At 33.4% G+C, this 15,095-nt stretch overlaps 1 protein-coding gene across 3 annotated transcripts in view; it reads right to left on the bottom strand.

Annotated features, from left to right (window-relative positions):
- The window catches only part of PCDH11X (protocadherin 11 X-linked), an 821,697-nt gene that overhangs the window by 205,113 nt on the left and 601,489 nt on the right, over nucleotides 1-15,095 (bottom strand). For all 3 annotated transcript variants that reach the window (XM_057495790.1, XM_057495792.1, XM_057495791.1), the window contains one exon: nucleotides 9,331-9,529. In XM_057495790.1, coding sequence (XP_057351773.1) covers nucleotides 9,331-9,529 — 199 coding nt within the window. The remainder of the gene's footprint in view (nucleotides 1-9,330; nucleotides 9,530-15,095) is intronic.

Raw genomic sequence — 15,095 nt, 5'->3', positions numbered from 1 at the left:
GTCTTTCACTCTCTCCCCTAAGGCAGTCAGCTTTTACCCTCTATTGAGTGATAGTGTACATACAGACAGATTCATTTCAGTCTTTTGGGCATTATGGGATCTTTCTAGCTGAAAGGTTTTTTTTTTTTTCCTTAGCCACAGTTCATATCTTTTGAAGCCATGAGGGGATATTTCAAAGAGTTACATGGGTATTGAATTGGGTTCAGTGTGTTTAAGATTTTTTCCCCATGATATTTGGACTTCAGATATTATATTTTAGGAGCTAAGCTGTTCTGCAAAAAGATAATGGAAAGTTATTTAAGAAAGGAAGATGTAATAGCTCAATACGATGGTCCTTTTAACTGGAATTTCAATATTTGGACTTAATTCTGGTTGAATCCTGAAATTCCAATTTTCTACTTGAATAAAAACAGATATTTGCCTGACATTTTCTGATATATCCTGGTGTCCTGTCCAACTCAATTCATTATCAATGATAGGAGGAGGGGATGAAATATTAGAAAACATTAGTATTGCACTGTTTGCAATAGTTCTAAACTAGTAAAACTAGCTTTTACAGAAAATTATCTCTTGGGAAAAAAAACCACAACAAACAAACAGAAACAGTTGAATAAAAGCATGGTGATTCAACAACTGAGAAGGCCTTTAGTGCATTCATATTTCAAAAGTATCTCCAATGAGTACTACATCCTTGTAACTCAGGTCTGAATTAACCCAAGAATCCCTGAATTTCATGTTAATAATTTAACTTGGTTTTAAATAATCAGATTTATTTGCTACATTCTTTAAAAGGACTCAGGCAACATGTATGTGCCTCTGCAAAATCGGTTCCTCTTTCAAATCAAAGAAGCATTTATTCATTATGGAGATAACACAGTTTGCAAAGAAATAGGCAGGGTACATTTAAACAAAACTACCGATTAGAAACAGTTGTAATCCCAATTTGCTCTGTAAGTAATACACACACATGTACACAAAGATGAACAATCAGAAATTCATCTATCTTAGATAAAAATAGTAAAGATTAATTAGCTTTCCTGGCATAATGATCATTAACATTCAGCATGTTTGCAACTTATAAAACTTTCACTGGTTAACACTAGTGTAATTTTAGAAATCAGCAGTCCATATTGTTGTAGAAATGTAGAATATTCTTCCATTCTTCATAAGTTTGCTTCATTTAAATTGAAAAAGGTAGCTACTTAGCAACATTAGTGACTCTTCTAGTTTAGAACACAATAAACATCAAATCTTGTTTTAGGACGTTATCTCTTGAAAGGGCTAAATCTCAGTTCTCTTGTTTGCATGATGAAGGAGTTGGACTAGATGACATCCAGGTTCCCTAGAGCTCTAAAATTCAAGGACTGTATAAAAGGCAACACCTGAACATGTACACCTTGCGATTTTAATAGTTACAAAATTATGACCCAAGTAGGGGCATCAGATATCAGTATAATCCCTTAATTTTAAAGTTAAAGAAAAGAAGACACAGTGAGTTTAAAAGGTCTATCCAAGATCACATAGCTAGTTAATTGTAGTGCCTGGATTAAAACCCTATAATATGCAAAAGTATGGCCTAAAAGAGATGATATGTTATGGTCTGTGATAAAAAGCTTTCATGAATAACCTTTATAAGATTGTAATACCTTAATTTAAAAAAGCTTTCATGAATAGTGATTGTGAAATGAAATATTACAATAAAATTATTAGTCAACATCCAAAGCTTTAAAAAATATTGATTTAAATAGATACCCAAAATTAATAATTAAAATCACCTGTTTTCTCATTGCATTTGAGAGCTACACAAATTACAGGAGAAAAAATTAAACTTTTAAAGACTAAATTAATATATATTATTTAGAAGAACTTTTTTATGTAACCCACAATTTTTTCTGAAAAAAAGACTGATAAAAATAAACTGCCAGATGAAGATCATGTACTTTATTTTAGTGGAGCTGACACAATTACTAAGGTTATTGATTAAAATGGGGAAAAATTGGTTCAGTAAACACTGTCACTTCATTCACTAGTGGGAATCTTCACCATTCAATAATGATGTAAACTAACAAATTGCAGAAATCATGGTAGGACAGATTGCCTATAGTTATTCAGTATCTAATGAATTCCTTGATATACTCACTAGTTGTTGAGTGTTCTGTTGATGCTAGCAGTTATGAGAGTCACAAGTTACTGTACAATTTAAGTGTCATGGGGCAAAATATATTCCTATAATGCTCCTCATTCATTACAATTTATAACGTTTTTTAAAACAAGAAATTAGTGTATGGTTAATGCTGCTAAATATTCCAAGTCACCCAAGAGTTGCATCTTGCATGTCTGATTATATTTCAAGGAACTACAAAAAAGAACAAATGGCAAATAGTCTTGTCTTATAGGCAAAGATACAAAAAGTGAGGACTGAGACTAAGATAAAAGAAACAGAAGAAAGCAGAAGATCATAAAAAGAACTGCCTCATGGCTCATAAATAATAGAAATATAAATGTCAAATGAACTTTATTATGTGGTGTAGGTAGCCTAATAAAAATTAAGAAGTAAAGAAGACTTATTGTGAAGAGAAAGCCACCTATTCTCTATCACTGAAGGTGGTCACTCAAGCTTACTGACATTCCAGACCTTCTGGCATTAGCTTTCCATCGGCAGGTTGTGCCAAGCTCTTAGTGCTTGTCATTTTCAAACAGAAAAGACAAGATAAGAGATGGCTTTACTTAGAGTGGTCTGCTTTTGAGTGAAAAACCTCTATCTAATCCATATTAGATTTAAGATGCTAAGGATATACTCCTCTTTAAGGTTGTCACCCAAAAGGCATCCTGCAAATGTCTTAGGTTTCCAGCTTTAGAGACAGGCTTTTCATTTTGACCCATGACTTACTTCCATGACTTCTTTTTCTTAGATTAGCTCTAGTGTAAATCTTTCATTGCCTCATGAAGTCTAGATACTCCAAATTAGAAGTTATTCTTCAATTGTCTGTATCGTGATTGCATTTCCCATATAGGAAAGTTGGATATGATAGGATCGTATAGTAAGATTTGTTTCACCTATTTCCTTATTATGATATATTTTTAAACTTTCATAAATTTGGATAGAGAAAAATTGACTTTTCAAAAGCATGTCAGTTTAAGTGATAAAATTTATACATATTACGGAGCATCTGCCACTAGATCACTGTTTATACCTGCCTAAATTCATTTAGTATGCACATTAGTTATCTTATTCTTTCCCAAGCAATGGTAGACAGTGAACTCTTGGGTGGAACCATTCTTTCTAATCTATTTATATACACTATTATTTATATAACACATCAGGGACTAAAATAAGTGGTAGTCATAGACAGTATTCATGAATGCAATGACTTTCCTTTGAGAATGAATAAAAGTGATTTTGATATTATTGCTAGTTTAAAAAATTGTTACTCTATGCGAAGGAATTTTTTTTTATTTCAATAGAAGGATAAAGCTGCATTTTGCCTGTTGGCAAGGCAATGAAAGTTAGCAGGCATTTGTCTCATATCTCCAGGAACCAGTGGCACTGAGTCCAGTGCCTTTATCCAAGTGGGAAATAGCTAATAGAACCAATGATTGATATTATTCCTTAGAAATACCAATTATCTTTCAAAATATATGACTTCAGGTTTGCTGAGCTGATTCAAATTATTTATTTATTTATTTATTTATTTATTTATTTATTTCACTCTCCCTCTCATGGATTGACAATACTATACAGGCTAAGAATGAACACAGGTTTAGGAAACTATTTTTCAAATGCATAGCCAGCTGAGATAGAATTGGTTTGGGTGGATAATTAAACTTTAAATGGAGCATAACTTCTCTTTCTTAGGTTGAACACATTCCTATTTATTTCACATGCCAAATGATGGTGTTTCACTTTTTGTTGTAGTTCAGCAACTGATGTGTGGCTTAAAGATATATTAGAGGGACTATGGGGTCAATTTTCTCTGGTACTTGGCAAAAACAAAAATACCTACTTAACAGTTATGTGAGTAAACTGTGGATTTAGATGATTTTCTGTGCCATCTTCTGGAAGAGTAAGGACTACCATCCCCTTTAAATATATAAACCATTATTACTCTTCTTTCTAACGAGCTAAATACTATTCTCTCTTTTAATTTTCAGATGAATAATTAACACAGTACTAGTATATCCAATTTTTCTGGAAAATATTTGGATAGTTTTATTTTGCCCTTAGATATTTGACCCCTAAGATTTTTAATTATGAAGGGCTAGGTTTTAATGATCCATTATTTGGTAATATTTTTAAAGTTTCATAGTTTCATTTTTTTAATTTTACCAATTGTCTTCATTTAGAATTGGATATTCAACTAATCAAACTTTCAACTAATAATTACCTTAGTGTTTTCATGTCAACGATCTCAGCAGATCAAGACAAAATTTGGCATTTCTCTGTGTAGTACTCTAGTCATTCAAATTGTAGACTGCTTTTTATACCAATTAATTAGATTAAGGGTAGAGGATCAATCAAAGTGTGTTGCCAGGGAAAGATTAATTACATTCTCCTTTTTTGTGAATTAATTACTACCATATTAGAGTGCTAAGCAAATCTGATCAAGTGAAAGAAAAATGGACGTTGAAGAGATATGCTAACCTGAGATACACTCTATCAGAGAGATTAGTCATTTTTAAAGAAATGATAAAATATAGCCCATTTTATTTTAACTGTAGAATTTCTTTAACACTAAATGCTCTCAGAGCTCCATCCTTTCTCCTTTTGTATCACAGAAATGAGCAAAGTAAAAGAAAAGCATTAATACTCTCTTAAATGTTGGTGAAATTTTACATTTTACATTTAAGAAATCTTATTACTTTAAGCTTAAATTTTAGACACTAGACCAGCTATAACATTTCTAGATAGAGTGACTTCATGTGTGAAATGACCATATCCAGTGAAGAGTTTTAAAAAATAGAGATGACATGGCTTCTACAGCTAAAGAAATTGAAAACATTGATTAAACTAAGTCCTTTTCCCCCTTCATTTAGGAGGATTTTCTCTGAAAATGAACTGATTTATGATTGTTAAACTGAATACTGTCTTGAATCTCTTTAGAGACATTATATTTCACCATTTTTCGTCCAAAATAACATGAATATTATCTATGATCAGTCAAATTATAATATGCCAACAGATCGTTAGAAATTTGGGAGTAGTTACTCTTTTCTGTCCAACATACCAATATTGAAAGAATAGCAATTCATTCTCTATGTAAGGGAAAAACATACACGTTCTAATTTCACATATATGATGTGGTAGACTTTTGCTAATATTTCCATGTTTCTCAGAACTCAGTCTGAATTATATTAGAGCAATGTTTTACAAAAGAAAGTTGGACAGCATTCTTAACTTTTCATAAATTATGTTTTACCTGATGCTACTTGTAAATAAATAGAGATTAGCATCAGGTCATACGGAGTTTAGTTTGTTTAAAGTAGTCCCAAGAGGATCACACTGTCTCCAAATCTCTCAGTTAATACTATATCTTGATATATGAAATTTTCAGCAGTACACAATCATATTGTTCTCTACCAGGTCCACACTCTTTTGTGTGTCTCCACAAGATCCTTTGAAAATGCAAAGACATTACCTGTTACAGTATCCATAGTTACCCAGCAGCAACTAATAATGATGTTCATGGGTTAGATTTCTGTTTATGTTTTTACCAGATTAGCTAGCTTTGAAGAGCAGGTACCCATAATTTGATGGGGTTATGGTGGGAAGAAAGCTCTGGAACATAAGCTGTTAGCCAAGGAAGACAAAAGTACATCAAATGACATGAAGTGACCCTCACACCAAAGGCTAAAGTCAGGAGAGTACAGTTGTAAGATTTAAAAATTCAAAAAGCCTTCAAGTGCAATGAGACTGGATGTTTTATTAAACATGTGTCATACAAGAGAATTGGATCAAGTTTGCTTGTTTCTTCTTTATCTTTATCTTATTCTTGGCAAAAAGGCTCAAGAGAATGGATAGTGTAATTTCTTCATCTAATCAGCAGATTTTTTTATCAACCTGGGAACTATACTTTAAAGTAGTATTAATAAATCCCTCTAGCAAATTTGGGGGAAAATCTTATTCATAAAATTTGTATTTCTATCTGTTTTTGTGTGCTTACAAGGAATCTTCAGAACTATGTACTATTTTGGGCAATTCATTAGCAGAAAAGAAAGCAGACTGAGGATGCAAAACATTTCAAAATATGAAATGGGAACTGCATATTAATCCTAATTCTTAGGGACAGCACTTATTTCCACTAACAGTTTACATTCTTATTTGTGGTGCTATTGCCTAACACTGCATAGATTAATGACATCTGTTCAATATCACAAACCCATTATTAAGTACTATTTCAAAGATAGAGTTCCTTTGTAAAGAATCAAAGTACCTCATCACCTGCATTAGCCTAAAAAAGAGTATATTGTTATGGAAAATTTTGATCATCTACTTTTTTCTTTTTATCAAAACACACAAACATATATACTATGTTAAATATCTCACTATTGTGTCATATTAAGATAAGACAATTTCATTTAAAGTGAAATATTGTATTTCTTGCTCTTGTAATAAGGTCCTTTATTATGCAGAATGGAACACCTAAACAAAAAATTATCTTAAAACATGATTTGGAGGGAAGTTTCAGGGTCAGTGAGAGAATAGCTAACATTACCCATAGTAAAAGTGAACTTTAAACATTGGCCCATTAATATTGTTAGCATTAAAAAAGAAACATCCTCAAAATGGAATCACTTGCCCCCCATGACTGCAAATCAAGACTTAATTACAGTCTCAATTTATCCCAAGATGTGACAGTTGAAAAGTCAGTCTGAAGTCTCCTGATCAGCACTTGGAGAGGTAATTTGTATGATAAAAACCTGCCTTTCCCTTCCCCCACGAAAGAAGAAGTCCTGGTTTAAAATAATCCCTCCTTTTCTTTCTTTTATAGCTTCTTGCCCCACCCTCTTTCCTATAAAAGCCATCCATTTGTACAACTCGGGGCATCTCTTTACTTGCTAAGTGGGAAGCTGCCAGTATTCATGAATATCTTAATAAAGCCAATTAGCTCTTCAAATGTACTCAGTTGAATTTTGTTTTTGTTTTTGATTTTAAATATTAGACTTATACAGAAATGGACATTGATTTTGAATGATCTCTACCCTTTGCATAAGTTTATTAAACTAACAAACAACAAAAATGAATTATTTGTATCACTATCATCACCTACAGCCATTCCAACTTTAAAATAAAGCAGTTAATAAAGAACTTTGTTAACTTGGAATTTGCCATTGCTTCATCCTATGGAGTAACCAGGAGCAAAATATTCAATGGTCAAAATAATAGTGTCGACTACAGGAGAAAAATATTTAGTCCCTAGTAGAAATAAACTTAAAAAATAACTCTTAAGAATGCCAGATCATACACTGTTGCTAACACTTGTACTCTTAAGTACAAATAAAATCAGGTCCTATAAAAAACTCAGAATTTGAGTATTTTTTAAACAACTACTTATTACTAGATATAATTGAAGTCAGTAAAGCTACATTTAATTTTAAATGATTTATAATTTCTAAAGCATACCAAGTATGTTCCTTTTACTATCAACATCATCCCATTTTAGTCTCATTTAGCTTGAAAGTTTACTTCAGGGTTAGAGCCACACTGTGGATGCTTACTCTGGGTTTATTCTTTAATTGTTGCTATGCAATCCTAGTAATACATGTTGTATGCAAAGGAATCAATTCTCTCATTCATAAAAATGATGCTCATTTCATCTTTATGTTGTTATCCATTAACAGAGCCACTGCTACAGGCCTACAATTAAAATAATCGTTTATGAGGTAAAAAAGAGCAAGGACAGTTTTGTTTAAGGAATATTCATTATTTATGATCATATTCTTATTAGCGATTGGCTCTGAGTTCATTACAGTGATGGAAGTAGTTACAGCCATGTATTTCCACCAGAAGTCACTATGTGGTGCTGTACATAGCAAATGTAAGTTAGCCAAGTGTCACATGTTATATGAGAATCTTTCATCCTCAGAATGAATGTTGACAAATTATCCCAAGTATAAAAATGATTGTAGAGTTAACAGGTGGTTAGGATTTTCTGAATTTAGTGACTAAAATGTCTCTAAAATATTTATATTGAGAACACCTTTAACATCCAGTGTCTACTCTTACAGAGAGAAAAAGGTTGATGTTATGTCATCAGTGGTTTTGTATGTTTAGTCTTTGATTACATCTTGACATTTAACCAATACATTTCCCTTATTTTTTGGAGTTTCAAAAATACAGGATTAAAGCACAATGATGGGAAAGTCATTTTATTCTCGAAATTAGATACTTCATTTAAATTATGTATCCATAATGCTCAAAATAGCTTTTCAAGATTTCTGCTTTATACAAATTTATTTTATATGTTTATGCTGGTTACTTGGTCCCTTTCTTCATATTTGTTTATACTTATGACTCTTCTCTATTTCATATATAGAATGTTTTTTGTACCTACACACTTTTATGTGTATAAAACATATCTAGAGCAAACTATAATTCTTGGAACTCAAGAATTTTCTGAAATATGTATAACCTTATCAAATTTTGTACTTTCCAAAATTATGAGGAAGCAGGGATGTTCACTACATGTTCAAGATAACAAATTTAATGAAGTTCTCCATTTAATACCAAGTTCACTACCCTTTCTAAGAGTTCAACATCTTTGGATTTAGGAAAATACAGCTTTCATGTCTCCAGTCTGGAGGTCAAATCCGAATGTATTTCTAAACAGTAACATGGCATAAAGCATGTGGTTTCAGTATATTATTGAAAACCTCAGACCAACTCCTCTACGTTGGAGTCAGGATTCTCTTATTTCCTCAAAGAAGTAATGCCTGTGGTTCTTATCACTATTTAAAGTAAAAAATAAAATCTAGGAAATATTTATATGAACTAATTTATATGTACACACATAAATGAACGAAGTAAAATAAAAATGGCTGGTTATATATATATAAACGCATATATATGTATGTATAAATAGCCCTATCTTTGCTTAAATAAAATGACTTTTAAATTTCATAATAAATTTCATTCAAATTGGATACGATCACACAATTCAAATATTATAAACTGCTGCATGTATGCTTTCCATCTAATTCTGCATTTTTCCTTTTAAAGATGTTACTACTCACTAACATAATTAACTCACCAATGTTATTATGGCCGCAAGTGGTTGACTTGCAAACACAATAAGCCCATCCATACTGCAGGACTAGGGAGGTATCACTTACTGGATTCAGGATCAGAGTTGCCATCCCCTTCAGTGCGGTTGTTGGGTGCAGCATGATCAAAGTACTCCTCCTGAGGGTAGCCGAGGGGCAGGGCATGGGATGTGCTGGGAAGGCTGCCAGCATCATGGTCTCCCAGTCCACCATCACTGCTGCTTTCCTGAGAGCCTTCTGGTAGATGAAATGTGACACGCCGCTGGGACTGAAAGGAAGAAAGAAAATTGCAGGGTTTCAGCTATGATCTGAATAATTGCTTAATGCATCCAATTTAGAAAATGTATTATTTCAGCTATCTAGTGAAATCACATTAACATTATCTTGAGCTGTGAACAATTTCAGGCTTTTGTGCACAGTCAGCTCTGTGTTCAACCCTATTTCACCTGGTAGCAAAGGTGCTTTTATTATATTTTTAAATGGGGCACATCAAAATGCAGAATAAAAAGCAACTTGTTCCAAAGTAAGAGGCTGTCAGCCTTCATAGACATTTGAGCACACCAAAAATTCTGGTCGTCATTTGAACATGGATTTATTTAGCTATTATTTGACAAGAATTCATTTTTTAAGTAATAAGCAGGAATGACTATAACAAAAGTTTACTGCTTTATCTGTAAGATTCTGGTAGGTTGAAACAGTAAATAATAACAAATTTACTCAATCACCTAGGCTTAGAAAATTAAAAGTACAGCTCATCTTTTTGAAGAATTTTAGTGTCAAGATTTTGAATTGGAATTCGTTTAAATTGATTCCACACTCTAAATATAAAAATAGTTGCATGGTATAGATAACAGTTGTTGGTAATTATAAAAACAAACTATAGGTGTCATGTTAAATGGTAATTATAGCAGAATATAAAAAATATATGCATGACAAAATATAAAGGTGAAGCATTTGGTTTCCAAAACAAAAGTTTCATGACATCCAGTAAGGGTGATAACTACACCAGATGTAGCACTATTTTTGTTTGCAATATTGCTATATGTAGTGGCTAGTCTCCAAAGAAAGCCTCTACAATGGACCTCACCTCTTGGTATTCAGACCCTTATGTAGTTCTCTGTCACACTGAATATGGGTAGGTCCTGTATAACCAAACCTTGCAGCTTCTGCCTTGCTCCCTTGGACTACTGACTCTGGGAAAAACCAGCTGCATTGAAAGAAGTCCATGTGGAGACTGCCATACTGTAAGGAATCTCAAGCTGGTCATGAAGAAAGACAGCCTAGATAGAAAGTACAATACACAGGGAGGCCGAGCTGTGAAGAACCCATTCCAGACATCACAGCTTATGGCCTCATTTGAGCCATCCCAGCCATCTCCACACATTTGAGCCATTCTATATATCCTACTATATATCCTAACCTCATATACCCTAACAGAATTAAAATTGCCAGTGAATAGAAGGTAAATTTGCATTAAATGATGGAAGTAAGGGCTGTATATATATATAAATTCCTTTCTGATGTAAGGGCTATGGATTTTTTGTTCATTTGCTTATCTACACAGAAAATAACATGACAATTTAAGTAAAAAAGATATTATCTCATCCTAGGACACCTGTACTAGTAACTTAATTAAAAGCCCTTGCAAAAATATGCCTTAGAATGAATCTGTAATTGGCCTGGCCATGTACTAGCCCTCAACACTCTTCACACTCATAAACTGAATCCCTTAAGGGGTAAATAAGAGAGAATGAATGGCTTTGTAAGGACTCCCTTTAGTGAATACAAGTGCTTTTTATCCCTTCCTGAATGCACATAAAAACACCTCCAGTGCCAGCACACTGCTCCTGAAATGCAGTTCTTCTATTTGACATTGTCCACATATACATCTTTGAAGTTTCAAAGGCAGAACAGTCATATTAATAAACTCTCTTGTTTATATTAGCTTTAATAAATATCAGAATGCCTCAACTGGAGATCAAGTTATGTTGTTTGGTTATTAAAAGTGCCATATAATTTAAAAATAGTCTAAAGTTCAACAGAATATTGGGAATTTGATTTCTTTTTCAGTTCAGGGTTTACAATCTGAAATATTGTTTTACCCATTTCTATAATCTGTAGAAGTCATCCAAATGTCATCAATTAAATATAGTCTCCTCTTTACTCAGTGAATTCACAAGAGGCTCTATATTTGCACATGTGTGATTAACTAGATTTGTCCATCGTTTTTAAAATCTTCATGCAATATTTCCTTCAGTGAAATTGTTAGAATTTAATTTTGAAGGAACTGTTTTAAAAGGCTTGTGAAAATTTAACTTGTAATGGGAGAAGAAAAGTTAACCATTTTTTCCTATGGTTACTTTAATCATTTCTACTTAAGCTTGCATTATGCCATTTGTGATACTTCCAGACAGAACTGAACATAAAATAATTATATGAACTTAACAATTTATGAATCCTTTGTGGTAAATTTTTGAAACTGGGTTTAACTCATTTGCCCTTTACTTTTTAATGGATGAATCCTTAATCTCTGATGGCACTTTTCTGCTCTGATTCATAAGGAGATATTCGAAATGCAGAAGTGTTTTTCTTATACAATATATTTAGAAATATTAACTATTTCGTGAAAATAATTCCTTAAGTCTCTTGAAGAGAAGAATAAATAATTTTCTTTTTTCTAGTCTTGAAGATGATTACTGTGCAATATAAAAGAGCTATTACATTAATGACCATGTCATAATTTGTCTGCAGCCCTTCAAGGAAGCTGTAGCATACAAATTAAAACAATCTATTGACTGTAATGGTGACTTTATGGATGGATATAAATCCTGGATTACTCACGACTAAATGGCTGTACTGAATGGCTACTTAGTTTTCTACCCGTAATAGAAAAATCCACAGGGTGACTCTCCCTATAATCTACATGCCTTGTTTTTAGCCCAAATCAATCAGAATTTCAGAATGTATGAATGCTCAGAAATAATACTGATGTCACATAGATAAATCATTTACAGGCAAACTATCAAATTCCCAACATTCTTCTGTCCATTATACCTCATGAAGGCATAATTCCATACTAAACATCAAGTGAATATAGTTACATTTCCCTAACATGATGTAAGTGGCCTTTTAGAAAGGTTAATCTAGCAGCAGAGAGGCTACATGCAGATAGGTCAGCCTGTGAATCTCATTACTGAACTCTTGAGTACCATGTTCTAGAGGCAGGTTAGAATCACCTGTCAAAGTTTTCAAACTAATCATATAACATTGCACTCAGCCTGACTCGAATTCTAATACACTCTGACCTAGCCTTAGATTCACTACCATCACCAGGAACTCTGATTAGAACGGGAATCACAGGTAGGATTATTTTTTAAGGATTACCATATGCAGGGTGGTTTTTGATTCATATATAAAATATTCTTGATATCAAACTATTAAGCATATTTTAAGCTTCTGAGTTCTCATATTCTATAATAATCAATACTTCATTCTGGATGTTAGAGGTTGTCTACTGTGGGGAAAATGGAACTTTCTGACCAGGATTCATGCCTGGCCTTAATAGCACCCATTGTGTATATAATAAGAGCCTGTTTGCAGATTTACAGGATGTTTACCAATGACAGAGCCACTGGTCAGTCACTGGAGCGCTGGCCCAGGGAAGGCTTGGTGAGGAAACACCCATTCTTTCCTCCCCTCAATTCCTGGTATGTAACTGGTCAGCTGCCCGCCAGTCACCAGAAACCCTGCCTGTAGAACTCCTCCTGGGCTGTGGGTGAAGGAGGAGAGCGTTGCTAGGGAGGGTTGGGAGAGAGCAGTGGAGCCTGGTATTCCTGGTGAATTAAACCAGAGCGTCGGAGGAGGGAGTTTAGTGCACTGCCAGGAGAGAGCGGAGCGAGGAGAGACTGAGACCTGCTGCGGTGAAAATAAATACGGGCCAGCTGCGGGTTCCGAGATGTCTGTGACCTCCATGGGAATAAATGCGGTAAAACCCCCCAAATCCTTGCCTTTGCCTTTATTCAATCTCACTGAATTCACAGAGTGAGGAAACCCCCCTCCTTCCAGAGGTACAGCTACATTTCCCACATGTCCTGTCTCTTAGCAAAAGAAATGATAATTATATCATAAAGTAAAATGTGAACATATCTTAGAAACTTAGCTTGAGATTTTCATGTGCATTATATGGCTAGCACACATATCCCACTTGTAGCTCATAATTCCCAGTGTAAAAACTCCCAGCTGACATATTTTATAGCAGGCCTTTACTCTTTGACCCTACACTTTTTAGTCATAAAACCTACTTTTCCAATTCAAGTCATCTTGCAAGATAGATGAGTTCACCTAGCTGTTTTTTCACTGTTCTATTTGATAAAATTAGAATGGTCTGTCTCATTTCTCATTTCCCTTCTTCATTCTGTTCCTAAAGTTTTTACCCTTCAAGGTTTTTATTTTTTTTATACCATACTTATTACTAGCATGTGCAAGAAGGTCTTCACATTGCTCAATTCTCCCAGAATAAGATTATCTCTTAGCTTTCTTTTGCCATTGCATTTCTTCATGGCACTTGGTAATTTTTTTAAATTAATTTTATTTATTTAGTTTTTGGTAAATAAGTCAGATCTATTCCTTTGATGGTTAGAAGACTATTTGGCATTACATAAAGGTATCTTTCCTTGATTCATGACTCACTTCAGCTCAATCAAAATGGAAATAATCTCTTTGTAGATAAGCATGAGGAAGCTTCTTTCCAGAACGCTGTTGATTACAAATTGTTAAGTTGGCAAATGCCAGAGATTTATGAACTTTGTGAATGAAATAGCATTATTAGAAATGTTTGAGAGACTACAACTGTGTGACTAACAATTAAAATAGGACAAAACTGAAACTTAACATTCATTGAAACTGGCATGTGTCCAAAAATGGCGTTAAGCAGTAGTAAAATAAGACATTAAAATAAAGTCAGCCCATTGCAGTGGTCTTTAAGATAAAACTCAACTATCAATTTAAAAAAAACAAAGAATAGTCTACATTGTTTTTGGTGCTGACCACATCTAAGTTTAGTGACTTATATTTAAATGTATGAATTGCTATAGGAACTTTATTATTCAGAAGCAGCCTCAAACTATTCATTATCTCGCAGTCTCAAACTATTAAAACAACAGTCAAACCAGGAAGTAATGGAGAAAAAAGGCATGTGAATTGCTAAAATATTTATCACTAAGTTCATGCTCAGAATCATATCTACCTTATTCTGCTTTTATATTTAACTTCAACAACTTTGGTTATCGGCTTCTCCAGCTCATTGTGTATTAGAAGAGTTGGTAGCTGCTAGAAATGAAAACATTGGCAGAAGGAGAGTTTTCTACCAATTATCCCTAGATCTGTCTTCCATAGCTATGTAGAATAAGTGTGATTCTTCTACGTGACAAGCTTCCAGGGCTTGAAGATAGTTAAGCCTCATTACTAATATTCCTATTCCCAGCTAAAATTCCCATTCTCATTTGGCATGGCTTTCAGAACTTTTATCATTCTACTAACCCCTTTTCCTTTTTGCCCATGTAATTTATTTACATATTTAACTACAAGCAGACCTTAAGTATATAACACTCTATTGTGGTGATAATGTGGACTTTGGAGAAGATGGATTTATAGATCACATATGACACAAATAATCATTTTAGTTTTCACACTAGTCAATATTTAATGTATTCTAGTTCTTAAAGTATTTAATTTTTTTTTTCCCCTGAGAGAAGACACAAGTTTTGTTTTGAATGGTGCTTTGTCTCTGGTGTTGCTTCTTTATATTTGCAAAAACTTTTCCGTTGCCATAGTTA

Source organism: Manis pentadactyla, chromosome X (assembly GCF_030020395.1).
Source record: "Manis pentadactyla isolate mManPen7 chromosome X, mManPen7.hap1, whole genome shotgun sequence".
Classification (NCBI taxonomy): Eukaryota; Metazoa; Chordata; class Mammalia; order Pholidota; family Manidae; genus Manis; species Manis pentadactyla.
The sequence above is the reverse complement of the archived record's forward strand: the minus strand, read 5'-3'. Positions and strand labels throughout refer to the sequence as shown.